At 38.4% G+C, this 18851-nt stretch overlaps 1 protein-coding gene across 2 annotated transcripts in view; it reads right to left on the bottom strand.

Annotated features, from left to right (window-relative positions):
- lgs (legless) overlaps positions 1 to 18851 on the bottom strand; it is a 381497-nt gene that overhangs the window by 208827 nt on the left and 153819 nt on the right. For both annotated transcript variants that reach the window (XM_067141019.2, XM_067141020.2), the window contains exon 5: positions 15158 to 15417. In XM_067141019.2, the coding sequence (XP_066997120.2) occupies positions 15158 to 15417 (260 nt within the window). The remainder of the gene's footprint in view (positions 1 to 15157; positions 15418 to 18851) is intronic.

Here is an 18851-nt window from a genome sequence, read left to right as displayed (position 1 = left end):
AAGGCAACGTCCGTGGACTGATGTCACGAGATTTAATTATTAGTTATTGTACAATCACTTTCTGCATAAAATTGAGTAAAATTTAGGTTGATATACGTTCAAGTAAAAATTTATTACAAGAAGTTTATTCAATTCATAATTATAAAAATGAAGTCATTGTTAAAGGGAAAGTCTAAGGAAGACTTGCTAACCATAAATGGATGAATTAAATAATTTTCAATAATTTAAATAAGGAAGAGAAAATAATCATTTTCTTGTAAAAATAAGCGAAATCCAGATGGGATATTTTAATTTAAACAATTTGATTATCATTATAGGAGAATGATATCAGATATTATTTTGTTTTTCAATCAATTCTTCAGTAAATTAATGATTCCTATATTTATTATTACAGAAACGAACAGTCGTTGAACTTTAATTTGAGCGAGATCCTTCATAAATGATAGCACGAGGAGAAGATATTTCAAGAATCAAACCCAGATTTTGTGAATTTAATTGTTTTATTTAAAAGAGTGTCAGTTTTAATAAATGTGTAAACCTATTTTAGTCTCCTTTCATTTGTCGCTAGTCCTTCATCTATCCCTGCCTTTAAAAATTTCTGCACAGCCGATAGCGAACGGTCCACCACTGAGACCCTCGCTCTCCGGCGAGCTGAGCCCGGCATGATGGGGGCAGGTATAGATTTGGCGGCCAACGTGGTTAGGCCCGATTTATTGGCTGTACCAATAAAAGGACTCGATCTTGTAGTCCAGAATTTGGACAAAAACAAGATGCGGCGACAAATAAAATTTTCCAGGTTATTTTTGAGACATTTATTAGCCCAAAATTTTGTGGCGAACTACACTCGGGTTAAGTTTAGGAAGGGCCTTGTTGTTTAATTATAAACAAAATCTGGATGATAGTTGTCAAAAAATTTTTTGTAGCGGCTATTTTCCGCATAATTTGGACTTAGGCTATAGGATTGTATTTTGCGACGTTAATCTTCTCTGAAGGCTGTGACATCAATCCACTTGTGACTGATAAATTGGATTCTGGTACGTGGCCATCGAACCTAGTCCTCCCATGTCTGAATTGCCGTTTATTTCAAAGGAAAATGAGTACTGTAACAATGGAGGATTTACGTAGACTCCTAGACGGAGTAGTGACGGACTTACAAAATAATTTAAAACGGGAAATGAATGAGAATCAAACTAAATTAGAGCAAAAACTCAGTGAAAATAACGAATCATTAGAGCAAAAACTCAGTGAAAATAACGAATCATTAGAGCAAAAACTTAGTGAAAGTTTAGAGCAAAAACTTAGCGAAAATAGTGTAAATCTAGAACAAAAACTTAGCGAGAATAGTGAGTTAATAAAAAGAGAACTCAAAGGTACTATTGAGGAAATTCAAAGCAAGACAGAGGAAAATATCGAAAAGTTACACATGGACGTTAAATTATTTAACGGGAAGTTAGCTTCAGTTCAAAGTGAATTGGTATCTGTGAAGCAAAATTTTTCAAATTTAAAGGGAGAAATCCAGGCCGGAATAGACAGCTCCATATCAGCTATGTCTAATGAATTTAGTGAAAGGCTAGCTAAAGTACAAACTGGGATATTGCAAGGATTAGGCAAGTATAAGGACGAGGTGCAAGATAAATTTCAAGCGATTGAGGAGAAAATCGATGAGAATGCACAGGACTTAACAGCAACCAAAACAGCATGGTCTAGGAAATTCACGCAAATTTTCGAAACTGTGAAACAGGTAGAAAAGGGCGTTATTGCTGAAATAAAAGTAGCTCAAGTCACCAACTCAGAGCGACTTGAATATTTTTACGAAACGATTGAGGAGACACAACAGTTTGCAAACTATGAAAACCTCAATAGATAAAGAGATAGGAGAGGTCAAAGCTAGTTCGGAATCTTATAAACAAGAACTACAGAATGGAATTCAGGAACTCACTAAAGAGTTACAGTTGCTTAAGTTGCAAGGCGAAATTCATAATATTGTAACCAACACATTGTTAGAGAGGCAAAGTAATTTAGAGAAGAAGGTATCCGGAGAAGTCTTATCTTCAACTCCGAGGCAGGACGACCAAATGAATGTCAATAACAGTGTAAATGTCACCAATCCAGCTCCAGGATATAATGGCGGAGGAGTAAGTCAGCTTAATACGTCAGGTCAAACGCAGATAGTAAATATAATTCGAATGCAGGAAGACCATCCAAAAAAATTTAATAACGTAAAAGGGGTAACTCCCAGGAGTTTTATTAATGAACTACAGGAATATTTTCGGGACAACAAGATACCAGAAGAGCGCCAACTGCGAGTAACGGAAAGATATTTGGAGAATTCTGTATTGACGTGGTTCACAGCGTTCCGATATTCATTCGACAATTTCGAAGGATTTAAGAGGGCTTTCCTAGAAAAATATTGGAACACAGACATTCAACATAACCTCAAGACAGAGTTGTATGCTAAGAGGTATGCCCTATCCACGCCAACACGATTTTCTGAATTTTTCTCCAGCCAGCTACGTAAGCTACGAGAGCTAGACACACCTCCATCGGAAGCTGTGTTAATAAAGGTTATTACCAGGCAACTTCCAGCAGAGACGCAACGAATTATGATCGCTTCAAATGTACAAACCGCAATGCAAGCTGAGGCCATATTGCGACAACTCGACATGACATCTAGAGAACCACAAAGGCGAAATCCCGGCCAAGAACAACAAGTTTTCCAAGCCAATGTCGCCAGACCTGAAGAAAGGAGCATTGTTAACCAAGGGAGAAATTGGGGTAGAAATGTCGAAGGAAGACCACCCAGAGACCGATCTCCGAGACCAGGACGCCGAGATAACGAAGAATGGAATTATTCCAGACGTAATGTCCGAAGAAGACCATTTGAGAACAACAGGGACAGATGGAGAAGAGAACCAGAAAATAGAAGACATGAGAGACAGAAGAGAAATTGGAGAGAGGAAGAGAGAGAGAAGTATTTGCGTGAACTCCAGCAGTCTAGTCAAGAGCGTAAGAAATGGCATCGGGCTATACATGAGCAGGACGTCAACCCTGATATTGTTGGAGCGGAGAGTTTGGAGTACCAGAGAGCAAAGCAAAGGGAAGATAAAGGACATTCGGAAGATGATGGGTACAATCAAGGTGCCATCAAAAAAAAAAAAAAAAAAAAAAAAACCAACCCCTGAATTAGTAGGAGATAGTCACGACACTAACCCTTTATACTACAAACGGATGCATCTGGAATCGGAATAGGGGCTGTGTTATTCCAGGAGGACGGAGAGAAGCCGGAAAATTTGCACCTCTTTTTATCGGTCCTTATAAAATTATAAAAGTTTATGGGAATAACGCTTACAGAATCCAGAGTCTAGATAAAAATTATGAAGGTATTCATAACGCCCAGAATTTAAAAACTTATTATTCTTCTAAACCTGTAGATGGTCGTCATATAAATCTCATAATGGAAGAAGAAACGCCGCGAGATATACATGAGGATCCAACCTACCGCCATGCTTCAACCCAAGTAAATTTACAAGACGAGATCTGTGAAGAATGCCGTGAATTGCAAGAGAAGGTAATGGATCAACTTGGACGGCTTGGTGCTGCACTTGAGGCAGACAACGCGAGGCTTCGTGCTGGAACAGAACCCTAAATTGAGGTGACACATGATTACCACCTAAATTTTCAGGGAACATGTTAACTGGAGATTTCCTGTAATAATGATTCCATCTTCAGATCAAATCATTATTTAACCAAGGGAGAAATATGTCCCCTTCAAAAGTGGTAATAATTTAGTAAAAGGAAAATGATTTATTTCATCAGCGTGTTGGAACATTATTTAATCGCCAAGAGGGTGAGATTCTGTACTTCCGTGCTAGTGCGAGCCAGTCACTTGCGGACCGGTTTTTCCCGACCTACCAAGAGAACGAGGAAGAGGGTGAAATTCCTGTTATGTGGCCTTCAAACACATGTGTGCGTACCACGTGACCCGGCGAGCAGCCTGATCTCAATCGATCAATAAATGGAAAGTCAAGTGACGTGAAACTGGAGCAGCCAATAAAAATGACAATCTTCACAGGAATGCAACAAATCCACCAATTAGATGTAATTAAGGGACACACCTACGTCTTACGATAGGAAATTAATGGTAATTCCAGAGGAAAATTTTATAGAGGCTTTTGTACTTCGGGACGCTAAATTTGAGCATTACTCTGACTGCAGCTACGGAAGAGACTGGACGTCGTTTGCTTCACTGGAAGACTTTACATTAGAGAAGGCATCGAGGACTGTATAAACAGCAATTCAGACACTCGGAAAAATTAGCTACGATTTTATTTAGGATTGTCCTAAGATAAGTGTCTACATCAAAATTATAAAGCATCGTATGTGTATCCTGGGCTATTGCTAAGACTTTTGTTAGTTTCAGCTTTCTACGAGAACTTGGAAGAAGGAAGGTCCATGGTTCGAGTTCACTGCAAGATGGTTATCCAGTTCCGCGAAGAATAATACAAGTTCCTGTGTATCTTCAGCTCCTCCATGAGTCACTAAACATGTAAGGCGTCGGACATGGGCGAGACTTTGTTCGATGGAAGGTGATGTGACCACGTGCTAGGTCATCAGCCAGAATCCAGTTCACCCCAGCCACATGAGTATTCTTTAAGAATTCAATTTCTTTCTATCTTTGTAAAATGTTTGTAAACGTAGCCTTAACTTATTCATTTAGATTTCTGTTAGTTTTGCAGTAGTTAGACTTTTCATTCTTCTTTCTTTGGTGAGAGGTAGTTGGTGCTCTGGAATGAGTGTGTATTTGTTCTATTAGTTAGAAATGAGTGTATGTCATCGAGAGAGACCTCAACTGTCCTAAGAATTTAGAAGGCAGGAGAGATAAAAAATAAATAAACCCCGCGTTAATTTTGATTGGTTTTGAAATAATTTGAAAATTAATTGAAACGAATTAGGACAGTGTTCTAGTGTTTTTCTTAGTGTAGAATTTCATTCTACGATGGTACGACATGTTTGTGGGTTCGAGTTTGTTTAGAGTCATCCGAATAACTTCATACGACAGCTTTGCGAGTGAGATTATGCACGGTCAGGAATATAATAATAATAATAATGAGTAAAAATAATTAAACCTAATTACGGGCTAAAATAATTTAATAAGGTCATGAGTTTAATGTTAGTTATTTTTGGAAAGTATTATCGTGTGCTCACTTTATGTAAAGTAAGCCTGGGACATGGAAATTCTCCGGACGGAGTAATGACGAATTATATGTATGTTTTCTGCGCTATTAATTTGAGTATGACTTGCAGATGGACATTATATTTTGAGTAATAATTTATGCATCCATTAGAGTCAATTTTGGGAAGAGATGTGTCACTGGACATGATTTCTTCGAGTTTCAGTGCAGAGTAATCGAGAGCCACGACATTATAGGTGAATAAAAATAAATGCCGCAACTCATGTACCGTAAGCGCGTATTCTAATATTTTGACCTGTGTTGAAGTTATTCTACTCGCTTAATTGGGATGATTTCTATTTAAAATATTCCTTGAACATCGTCGTATAGTTAATTTCTACGTATAAGTGATAACCTTAATTCTATCACATTCTAAATTGATACCTGGGATGTGCGTGATAGTGTCATCTAGAGAATGGTTTCCCTAATTTGCAGTAAATCCTGAATTTAATAATAATGGGTTAGTGTTCGTGTAAATAGTATTATAATAATGCCGTGTACCCCTGTGTGAATGTGTGATGTGTGATTTGATCCTATTCTGTGTTTTTTTGAATATTTCTTGTATGATTTGGTGACGATATTCTCCACTATGTGCGTCAAATTTTTGACCGATTTGTATTATTTCGCGTGTCCGTAATTGGATCAGTTTTGAATCTTTAGAAGATTTTATTGTAATTTAAGGTAGATTAGGGCCTAATTCACTAAGTTAAAGTGAATAAGAGAAGGCAACGTCCGTGGACTGATGTCACGAGATTTAATTATTAGTTATTGTACAATCACTTTCTGCATAAAATTGAGTAAAATTTAGGTTGATATACGTTCAAGTAAAAATTTATTACAAGAAGTTTATTCAATTCATAATTATAAAAATGAAGTCATTGTTAAAGGGAAAGTCTAAGGAAGACTTGCTAACCATAAATGGATGAATTAAATAATTTTCAATAATTTAAATAAGGAAGAGAAAATAATCATTTTCTTGTAAAAATAAGCGAAATCCAGATGGGATATTTTAATTTAAACAATTTGATTATCATTATAGGAGAATGATATCAGATATTATTTTGTTTTTCAATCAATTCTTCAGTAAATTAATGATTCCTATATTTATTATTACAGAAACGAACAGTCGTTGAACTTTAATTTGAGCGAGATCCTTCATAAATGATAGCACGAGGAGAAGATATTTCAAGAATCAAACCCAGATTTTGTGAATTTAATTGTTTTATTTAAAAGAGTGTCAGTTTTAATAAATGTGTAAACCTAATTTAGTCTCCTTTCATTTGTCGCTAGTCCTTCATCTATCCCTGCCTTTAAAAATTTCTGCACAGCCGATAGCGAACGGTCCACCACCGAGACCCTCGCTCTCCGACGAGCTGAGCCCGGCATGATGGGGGCAATATGGGCCATAGCCTTAATTGTAGCGTCGTCAGCATCACTTGCACTTATCAATGAATCCAACCTGGCGTGAGCAGCAAGTACATCATTCTTTGACGGAATAGTTGCCGCCTGTGCCGTATCTTTGACGTGTTCAACATCAGCTGTAGCTGCATCTCCCTCCAACGTCACGTGATCACAGCTGATCAACATGGCGGGATCCCGCTCTTCCGAAGTAGTCTCCGCATGGTCCATGGCGATGTATTCAGAGAAAGTCATACCGACATCAGACTTTTGCCGTAACTCCTCCCATTCATCTTAATTGTCGTCTTCTTCTTCTTCTCCTCCTTCTTCTACTTCATTTAACACATGGGTGACGGGCCCCGAGAAATCTCGTAGTACACTCGCCAGCGGAAGGTGACGGGCCCTGAGAAATCTCGGTTTTGTTCACGACATTGTTTTCGGTCTTCCTGTGACATCTCTTGAGCATATATTGAACTATTTCGAACTTGCACATTGAGTAGAATAAATCGTAGATGTATACTGCCACTTTTCTTTTATTCACGGCTCTTTTATTCTTTGATTTAGTTTCGAAACGTCGACTTTCTTTCTTCCGTTTCAGTCAATGACAAGATAGAGCGCCCGCGGAATACGGTGTTACCTGACGACGATAAGAATTATATGCCGATGATCATTCAAATGGATATAGTGATACTGAATTAGTGGAAACTGAATGTGAGAGTGATAGTGAAAGTGATATTCAAGCCTCTACACGCCGTAATTTACCTAGTGTGTTTATTTATTCAAGTGACTCTGACGATGACAACGATGTAAATATTAATGATGTGTTGTTGAATTAACACACATTTGCTTGCTTATCTTGGATATGTTGAAGTACAACTAGGGGCATTGGTTGAGTACTCATACCAACTTTAAAGATAAAATCTTGACTGGTTTAATATTTACGTACATTTTTATAATCAAGTGCACCCTAGTAAACTTAGTAGAAAGATGTCTGGTCCACAGGGTATGTGACAAGCTCAAACATCCGGTCAGCAATGTGTTAACAAACCAAAACCACACTTGACGAAGCAGTTCTTGATTGTCGATGAAGGGACAGAGTCCCACGCAACTGTCACACTCCGCATTGCACCAATTATGTTCCACTTGCGTATTTCTCCTGCCGGAATATTTCTAGCAAACTCCCGGAGAAAGTAACGCACCAGTTGCTTTCTGTAGGCATGTTTCACAGATGAAATTATGCCTTGGTCTAGGGGCTGCAAGTTGCTCGTAGTTTTGGACGGCAGAAAAAGAAGACGCAGATGTTTTAAAATTGAATTATGTTTGTGTGCAGTGCACTGATCCAACAACAGAAGTATTTTCCTGTCCTGGCCATACCAGCCATACCAGCCACTCCTCAAAAATTTTGCCTGTCATCCAGGAATTTTTAGACGACTTATATTTGCACAGAAAGTGCCTGATGCCCTTAAAACATCGCGGCTTCTCGAACTTGCCAATGACGAGGGGAGGAAGTCTCTCACTTCCAATCTGCATTGCAACACAGAAGGACTGTGACCCTATCCTTGCAAGACTTCCCACCATGGCACTTCTCTCCTTTAAAACCATAAGTCCGTTTGGGCTCGGCATTAAAAAGCAATGCAGTCTCATCGGCATTGAAGATATTGTTCGGTGCATACGAATTGATTATATGAGCCACGTTTTCTCGCCAACTGTCTGCCATCACTAGTGTTCACTGATTCGGCTTCTCCGCACATGACTGCCACGTGATATTGTGCCGCTCCTTAAAATGCTGAATCATCCGTTCGAACACTTAAACTCAAGACCCATCTTCAGCGCCAGTTCATTCACCTTTCCCTTAATAATCTCGCCATCTACAGGGATATTGTTTGCCCAAACAAGCCGAAACCACTCTATCAACTGTACTTTCAAATCAGAGTGTTTAGCTCCTCCAATGCGCATTTTAGGCCTGCTGCCATTTCTTGATGGATACAGTAATTTTGTATCCATCTCTTGGCACAGGCCAGAGTAAAGTGTAGCTTCCACCGGAGTCCCAGTCTCATCCATGGCTGTGACAATATGGAAGCTGCTGGGGTATGGGTGGTGTTGAGTAATGACATTCAGAGCACGACTAGTGCATGAGTGTTATGAAAGGTGTTGCTCATAGGGTCAGTCGTGCTGCAATAGCACTTTCTCACCCAGTGAGGAAAGCAATGGCAAACTACCTCACTCCTCGTCTTGCCTAGTACGCCTCATTTTGGTGCTGCCATTGGTTTTTCCGGTTTCCTTATAACAGCATAACCTTTGGTGGTGCTATTTGAGGATCCAATCAGCCTCTGGGCTGATGACCTAACAGACAATGCGCATTTGCTTTGCTGTATTTACACCCTGCATTTCCTGAGTTTCTATGCTCTCACAATTTCTTAAAAACGTTGAAAGTGTGGACACAAGAATTGCAAAGTCTTTAGCTATTTCAGTTTTCGTTTTTTGTCCTTTGTCGACCACCCTTACAATTTTCACTTTCTCGCTGAGTGTCTCTGAAGAATACTGATGTTTAGCCATCGCAACACAAAAAAAGGAACACACGTTCCCTAAACTAAAACACAGTATTAATAAAATAAAACAACTTCGAAGTTTATAACTGCACACTGAAACTTTAAGTAAAATGAGTAACTAGAAGAATACAAAAGAACGATGATTTCACTAGAACTTGGCAACTCTAAAGTACGCTGTAGACACACCAAACTCAAGGTGAAAGTGTGGAAAGATACACGTTCCGGACACCAAACTCAAAGTGAAAGTGCGGAAAGATACAGTTCCGGAAGAAGCGTTCTATCGTGACGCGGAGAATTTTAAATTCAAATTACGCCGTAAAGTATTATTTTTAACAAATTGAAGGACAATTTCGAATTAAAAGTCTGAATTTCAATACTGGGACCGACGTTGTTCTTCGAATGACGAATTATCCGTATTTCGAATTAAACAATTTAAATAACATGCACAACCGTACCTCGTGTTTCAGGGAACGAAAGATTCTTCAAATTACGCGGCATTTTGAATCAACCGATTTCGAATTATCGAGGTTCTACTGTATAATGCATATGATACTGCTTAATTTCACGATATAATCAGTATCAACAAAAACAGAGAGAAATACTTGAATGTTTGCCACCAACCACGACGTAAACAAGACACCAAACTCCAGTGAATATCTAAGAATATAGAGAAATAGGGATAGTCGGCAGTTCCTGCAGACTATAACGTGAGTTATGTCAGTTTTCACAGGAACCGTGGGTACCGATAGATCGTTACCTTGAAAGCATAAGGGTTCAGGCTACGGCTAGTCGTTTGCTATTTAGAGATAGTGGTTGCTTGGCTACACTTCAAATGAAACAAGAAATTCCTTTAGTCAGCTTATATGCAACAGGTAACTTATTCAATAGCTTCTTACACAAAGCTACCATTCCACCAAGACAATCTGTGTGAAACACTAATATACCTCTATCATTTAATTGACAAGTGCCAAAAAGTGATTTTCTAGCAGAATAACCTATGTCAAATTTAGATGCAGGAAAATTTTCATTACTGTCTAAATTTTGAAGAAGATTTCTGAAGACTGCATTGACACTTTCGTTACATTTTTCCTTGTTACTATGGGGGATTCATACAGGAGTGGTGCAAATGGAAGATCTGTCTGAAACTGTTTTAGGAATGGTTCAAAATCTCCAGCAAGTGATAATAAAAATGACAACTTGTCCTTAAAAATCTTCTGTTTAACTGAAGTTTATACTATTCTGAAGATGTTCCAGCCTGGGATTTTCTCGTCTTTTTTTGCTTTCCACATATCTGTCATCATTAGGTAGGATATCTATAGCATGTTCAATGACTGAATTTTCAAACCATCTTATAGCACAATATTTCAAAGGAAATATGTCTGAACCTGAATGTGTATAATCAGCCTCTCTTGCAAGAACATAGCAAAATAAAAAGCGAAAAGCACAAAAAAACTGTGCAATATCCCACAGGGTTTCTTTTACTGCCACTTTATATAAATTGTGCACAGTATGCAAGACACGAGATCAAATGTACACCAAACGAGAAGCACCTGGATCATCATTTTAATAAACTACTCATATCCTGAAGGAACTTGTTATTAACATTTGGACCATCCGCTAAAATTTGTTTTTTTATTTTATTTTTTTTATATAAAGATTGAGTCCTTGCAGTGCTTGAAACAAACATTTAACAAATCTGAGGAGGTAAAGTGACCAAGAAACACAGAATCGAAATAAAAAGTGTGTCAGGATTGAAATAGCAAACTACAAGATCCATTTGCACAAAGCTACCATTCCTCCAAGACAATCTGTCTGGAACACTAATATACCTTTATCGTTTAATTCAGAAGTGCCACAAAGTGCTTCTCTAGCAGCACAACCTATGTCAAAACCACATACTACACATCTCAAGAACTTGATGAAAATAATGAGCCAAACTTTCGTCCTGTGCAGTTGAACTTTCGAAGCTATTTCAGACTGCAAATATTACTGGGAACAAACCTACACTACCTGTACTGGCACATACAGAATGATGTCACATAACAGTAAGCATGCATCATATTATCCCAGCTTTGGTTACTTGCTCTCTTGAAAAATAATTCTGTAGACATTTAGTCTCTGGTGCTTCATAGGATGCCAAAGCTTGTTTAATAGGCGAAGAAGCAGCTGTATGGGGAGTCGTACTTGATAATGTTTCTTGTGGTAGCTGTGGCTGGCAGGACACAATTTCTGTTTGTGGCCGGGGTATTATCTAATGAATTTAAGTTTTTTGTAATTTCACTATTCAAACTTTCTATTTTCTAAATATCTTGAAAGAAACAACGAGAACCAGCTGAACGTGACATTATTGGCTCTTCTTTCCTCCCATATGGCTTTTTAATGGCTACTTCCCCATGTTGCTAGGAGAAAACGATGTTTTACGTATTATGCAATATTTCAACCATGTTCTGAATAGATCAAGCTGCCACCTTTCATTAAGTGAAGTTTTCCTTGGTTCTGATGAAGACATTCTTAGCTTTAAAAAGAAGTGTAAAGTAAGGATATTGTAAACATTTTAAAATAACCCTAGTCAAACCAAATATGATGGTTTACACAAGGATAAAGGTTATGATTACTTCTATTAAATCGTGTTATTTACACCGTATGTCAATATTTTTCATACCAAAATTAAATATTTATAAAATACCCATCAGTTTGTAAATGACAAATTAAAATAAAATATGATGTGTACATTGAATTTCTGTGAATATGCCCATGCTAAAATGCGTGCGAGCCACAACTGATGCATAACATAAATTCCCTTTAGCACTTAGTAGAATAAATGTTCTAAAAATTATAAATGTAAGGAACACTATCATAAGTATAGTTCACACATAACAGGACTTAATATGCAGAAGTACTAGTAAATAAAAACGTATTTCACTTAACCTGAGAGATGTTACTCAAGCTCTTGCAACCACAATTAACAGGGCGAGTTAGCCGGGCGGTTAGGGGCACGCAGCTGTGAGGTTGCATCCGGAAGATAATGGGTTCGAACCCCACTGTCGGCAGCCCTGAAGACAGTTTTCTGTGGTTTCCCATTTTCACACCAGGCAAATGCTAGGGCTGTACCTTAATTAAGGCCCGGCCGCTTCCTTCACACTCCCAGGTCTTTCCTATCCCATCGTCACCATAAGACCTATCTGTGTAGGTGCGAAGTAAAACAAACTATAACCGCAATTATGACTCTCAATGTCAATTTCAAAGCGTAAGGTATACTGTAATAACATACTTCATAAACTCAAAATCTCCAAACCAACAAACAACTTTTGCCTTACAAAGTGATGACATTTCATTTTAAATCCTGTTCTGTATTCACAAAGTTACGCATGTAAGATATTACTAGCTTCCACACCCTTCACAAAAAGATAGCTTAAAAACCCAACATGGCACAGCTTGGATGATGTCACGATGCACTACACATTTATACAAGACTTGCTTACATCAATGCATTTATTAGTAATGATAAGGAGCACGTGAATGAACATTAAGTTTTAGCGGATTTCACACTTTGCTATATTCAGTCCGTGCTTTTTGTCTGCTTTAAAATTTTAGGAGGTGGTAATAATCACACACATCATGACACAGTGGAATTTTGTCTTTGCACGTATTTTTTGATGGAAGCCATGTATCGCATTTAAGCGATTAGTAAAGCAGTGAATGCAATACGACTGATCAAGCTTGCAGTTTTCCAACAACACAGAACATTAAATAGAGAACAGAAGATCCAAATATTAAAAATTTGACTGCAGTCACTAGCGCTTGCTATAAGCTATCCGTATAGCTAATGATGCTATCGGTTACTTCACATTCGAGATTGCACTTGTTGTTTTATAAATATTAACTTTTCTTCACACATTTTTTCTGGCATGAGACATTCCATAGATCAATGTTCTAAAAAGTGGGGGGGGGGGGGGGGGGAAGGAGTATCTATTACATTTATAAACACGGTATGTCCATTTTATCTTGCACAAAAAAAATCCAGATTTTCTTTCCTGAATTCCCTGACATTTCCCAGTTCTCCTGTAATTATCTGAATTCTTGGACATTTCCCAATTTCCCCGGTTTTCAATATGGGTGGACATCCTGTTATACAACCAGAATGTGAGAATATATGAGGTGCATCTGTTATTAGGCAGTTCTAAACCATTGTTTTTTGCTAATTGTTAAGCTATCATTATGGACTGCAAAAGTGATTGTTCATAACATTTTAGTACTTCGTCTATTTTGAATATATAGCCAAGTACATATTAATTTGATGCAATCACCTTGTATCCTACAAGTCACCGGGATAAATTATTTACCTACAAATGCTATATTGTTGAAACAGAGTGGTACTTTACCACACAATCATTCTACCCATCTAATACGCAGATGGCCACAGATTCACGCCTGGTATCTATTGCCACACTAGGAGCAGAATAACAAGAAATGACCAGGAATTGCACAAGCTCCATAAACATCTATAACAAGCGCAGAAGAGACAATGTAATCACAATGCTGAACCATGGCATTTGCTTTATGTACAGGGTGCGCACAAATGATTTGAGCAGTTTAAAAAAATTCCTGTTTGTTTATTATTTGTTGTAACATTACAAAATTATATAGACATACAGAAAAACTCACGAAGTTTTTTATGACCCTACAAGCGCTGGATATGTGCTCCATGAGTGACTCTACACACATCAACTCTATTGTCAAGTTCGTCCCACACCCAACGTAGCATGTCGCTGTCAAGTTGACGAAAGGCGTTGATGATGCGGGGCCCGCAGTTCTGTTAGATCACCCGGTAATGGTGGCGTAAAAACCGAGTCTTTCACGTAACCTAAAACGAAGAAGTCGCAAGGGGTGAGGTCAGGAGAGCGTGGAGGCTGGAGGCCATGACACAAGGGCGTGATCTTCATTCCTGATACAACCGATCAATCCTTCCGGAAGTCTGGTGTTCAGAAAGTAACGAACATCAACATGGAAATGAGGTGGAGCACCAGCCTGTTGGTAGATGAAATTCATGCTCTCAGTCTCCAACTGTGGCATGAGCCAATTCTCCACCATATCCAGGTACATGTGCCCTGTAATGGATTTTTCAGTGAAGAAGAAGAGACCGTAAACTTTAAATTTCGAGATAGCACAGAAAACATTGAGCTTGGCAGAATCACGAACGTGCTGCACACAAGTACGGGGATTTTCAGTCTCCCAAATTCATACATTGTGCTGCCTCATCACTGAAGACAAGGTTGTCACAAAATTCATCATCTTCCATACGCTCCTAAAAACTTGTACAAAAATTAAAACGGTTCACTTTGTCAGCTGGACACAAGGCTTGGAGCAGATGCAAACGGTAAGGGCACTACTGCAGTCTTTTCCGGACGACTTTCCAAATGGTCGAATGAGGCATGTTCATTTGCCTGCTCGCTACACGAGTTGACTTTTGCGGGCCGCGTTCAAAACTGCGTCGCACACACTCAACTGTTTATTCAGGCACACTAGGGCGGCTTGTTGATTTTTCCCTTGCACAGACATCCCGTGGTTTTGAACTGTTCATACCATCGGCGAATGGGGTTGGCACTGGGTGAAACTTTCTGAAACTTTGTTCTAAAGTTTCGTCGCACGGTTGTCACAGATTGGCTTGAATGAAATTCCAGAGGATAAGAATTTTCACTGTTAGTCGCCATATTTGCAACTGTTGGAGTCGGTCCTTACGTAAAGGACGCATCATGTCTGCCGGATGTTGCAACTGTTAAAACAAAACAAAACAAAACAAAACAAAACAAAACAAAACAAAACAAAACTTTGAGGGATACTTGCCTTACAACATCAAACACCATCACCATTATGGCTAGAAATAATTGACAAAACCACTCAAATCATTTGTGCACACCCTGTATTTAATATCAAGCCAGCATCCAATTTAGCTCCTAGCAAGTAAGATTCTTCACAAACCTCAAGATATTTCTTCGTCCCAGGTTGGGCACAGTGATATGCAATGATGGAAGGATACTGGCCCTGCAAAACTGCTTCTGCTGACTTGTTGGCAAGTGCAGTAGAAAATACGAAGATCTGGCTCTGCTGTTGCATGTATTGGGCTTCCATTGTTCCCGGCTGCTTATTAATGACATTGCTCGGCAGAGGCTGGACCCCATTTGGAGGTGGAGCTGAGCTGGGTATTGAAATACCCACTGACAGTACTCCATCACAAGCATCTGAAGCAGATTGAATCACTAATTACCTTAAAGTACAGATAAGCATAACACAAAGAAAATTATAAGGAACTAATTGAACTGAAACTGTGATTAGGACTACCCATAAGACACACAAATAGGATATGTCTGACGAAAAAACTTCAAATACAGTAGAGACAATACACGACACTCTGCGAGATATTGAGGGACAACGATTAGAGCTCTGTCTAGCGGAGTGACCTGAGAGTTACTGATTCTGTCATAAGAGCACATGTATTTGTCTGTGAAGAATTTCGGGGTTATTTATGCATTTGTATTAAGTTGACATCAGTAAATAGTAGCGTGTGTCGTTCCTTTATACCTCCTGTCAATATGAGTGGAAAGGTATATGCTGCGTTAGGCTGCAATAACTATGAAGTGCAGAAGGATTCGCGGTCTTTCTTCCGTTTTACACGTGACAAAAAATGTACGTCAATACTGTGTTTGCATATATATTCTACCAGTTACAAAGATATTTTTATAGAAGACCTACTTCTTAAAATTCTGACCTGCGCGAGCCATATTTTAACAGGCTTAAAATATAATAAGCTTTATTTTATTGTTTTTTTTTTTTTGCTAGGGGCTTTACGTCGCACCGACACAGATAGGTCTTATGGCGACGATGGGATAGGAAAGGCCTAGGAGTTGGAAGGAAGCGGCCGTGGCCTTAATTAAGGTACAGCCCCAGCATTTGCCTGGTGTGAAAATGGGAAACCACGGGAAAACCATCTTCAGGGCTGCCGATAGTGCAGCAGTTAACCTTCAATACCGATGTGTTGTTGTAGGTGTGATCTGTGGGTTTTGATTTAATTCAGGAAAATGCATATGCATATTTGTGTGGCTGGTTGTGTTCTAAGTTACCCCATTTTGAATGCCGTAATGCAGTGTCAACCAATGAAGAAAATATGGGTGATTTAAGAAATGTGATGATGATGCAAATCTGCTTTACTCTAATATAATGGCAAGTATTGCTTATAGGGAAATTTTGAATGATTTTGCGGCTAAATTTATAGATTTTCTTTCTGTTAGTAGGATTCAAGTTAAAAGGAAAATTGTCCAGCTCTTAAATGTAAATTCATTGAAGCATGTGTGTAAGGAATGTGCCGATATTTTTATTGATAAGTGTGCTAATGTGATGAACAATGCTTTTAAATGAGAAAAAAAGACAAATCTAGCCGTGAAAGTTCAGGCATGTATACTAATGCTGAAAGAGTAATGCATAAATGGAAGATTTTAACAAGCATAAATCCGGAAGTGTCGCGTATTGTCTCTACTGTATTTGGTGATGGGTATTACCCTTTCACAGCAGTCCATTTCACATCTTGATTATATGTCTAATTTCAGTCTTTAAATAATAACCTGTTAAATAATTCTTCATTCATGTATCCAGAATTCCTTTAGCAACTTTGAAGTTAATATTTTAGCAACACTTTCTTTCTAGATGTAATTAATTTATCCATTTCCGTATATACATTTCCATTGATATTTGAATTTAGCGTGAATTTTCAGGTCACGCCACTAGGAGCGCCACTTGCGAATTGTCTCCCATTTTAACAAGCATAAATCCGGAAGTGTCGCGTATTGTCTCTACTGTATTTGGTGATGGGTATTACCCCATTCGATGGTAAGTTTCATAACCTTCATATATACACATACAATTATTTCACTGTAATCGTTAAATATTTCACAAGTTTCAATTTAGCACTGAAAATGGAAAGGGTTGCACCAAGATTCCAAATCAGATCTTAAAGTTTGGCACTACTGCCCTAACCAGTTTTGTTACCCTTCCACCTTCTCTTTGTATGATTCTCGCATTACAATGCCACTGAAAAGTTATATCACAAGACCGGTTATTTCATGATCATAATGAACATATGAAAAACCATCCAGCTATCATCAATCACTACCGATCTGCATTTAGGGCAGTCGCCCAGGTGGCAGATTCATTATCTGTTATATTCCTAGCCTTTTCTTAAATGATTGCAAAGAAATTGGAAATTTACTGAACACCTACCTTGGTAAGTTATTCCAATCCCTACCTCCCCTTCCTACAAATGAATATTTGTCCTCTTGAATTCCAACTTTATCTTCAAAGTGCAATCTTTCCTACTTTTCAAGAAACCACTCAAATTTATTCATCTACCAATGACATTCCATGGCATCTCTGGACTGAGAGCTCAGAATATACTACTTACGAGGGAATGCTACGAACTCCGACGGCTAATTTCGATATTTTTACATATTCATGAAGGTCTCTTTAAGCTAAAACAGGTAGTGGAAGTCTAATTTTTCGCTGGTCCTTTTTAAGGGACCTTTTGGGAGTTCAAATTTGGCGGTGCGCGCAATGAATTGCACAGTACATGCCGGCACACGTCAGCGCTCACAGCTAGCGGCTGTCTTGCCTCGTCTTCCCTCTCCACTCCTTCGGTTCTCCTCTGTCCCCCACCACATACGGCTGCCTACAGTTGTGTACACGGGATTGCGGGTGAAGACTGACGTTAGTTGGGACGTTTTATTTACAAAGATGAATTAATTATGGAATAAATAAACAATAAAAATTGTTCACAAATCACTACTTAACATACAAATAATACATAATCAAATATCATCTGCAACATCATGATATTCAAAGTGTTCAAAAAATGACTTTATTCTAACACAGTCTAGCATTGGTTCATTGTTCATGGCATGATAGTGAAAATCTAACACAAAATGTGAATAACAAAACACGAGACAACAATGTGCGCACCTTATAAACGAAAAATTGGTACAGTCATTTCCAGCACACATTTTATCAGTCAAATCATGAAAATTTGTTTGCGAGACAGTATGAAATTGTGGTATATTGTCATTAATGAAATAACCACCCACTTTCCAACCATATTTCAGCATTGGTACAAAACAATCAGCTTGTAATTGGTTATGCTCAAGTATTTGACTGGTTATAATGAAAGTCTGTTTTCTTGTTTTAATTTTGACTGGCCGTGTAAATTCCTTGCCCGGCAAATGTTTTCCATTTGACAGACTAAATATTTTAGTTGTCGAGAGAGTCCAAGATCACACGGCTGGCAAAGATATGTAGTTCCTTTGGGTATGTATTCAATTTGTACATGTTTGTTCGTCAGGGATTCAAGTTGTGCATTTTTGCCCTGGCCACTGAATGAATCTATGAGAAGATGATTTCTTCCGTTTTCCTGTAACTGCTGATGGAAAACGTTTTGAAACCAATCACGAACATGCCCTTTCCCCAATTTCCCGGAAGATGAACAATCAATTAAGACCTATTTAAAGGCATCCATGTAGGCTTTGATACATTCTTATACTCTAGGTCCAAACTTTCCATTAATTTCTTGGAAAACGATCAAGAACAAATGTCCTATTTCTCCGGCTTCAGAAATGTGATATTGCACTGTGTG

This window comes from Anabrus simplex, chromosome 2 (genome assembly GCF_040414725.1).
Source record: "Anabrus simplex isolate iqAnaSimp1 chromosome 2, ASM4041472v1, whole genome shotgun sequence".
NCBI classification, from domain to species: domain Eukaryota; kingdom Metazoa; phylum Arthropoda; class Insecta; order Orthoptera; family Tettigoniidae; genus Anabrus; species Anabrus simplex.
The sequence above is the reverse complement of the archived record's forward strand: the minus strand, read 5'-3'. Positions and strand labels throughout refer to the sequence as shown.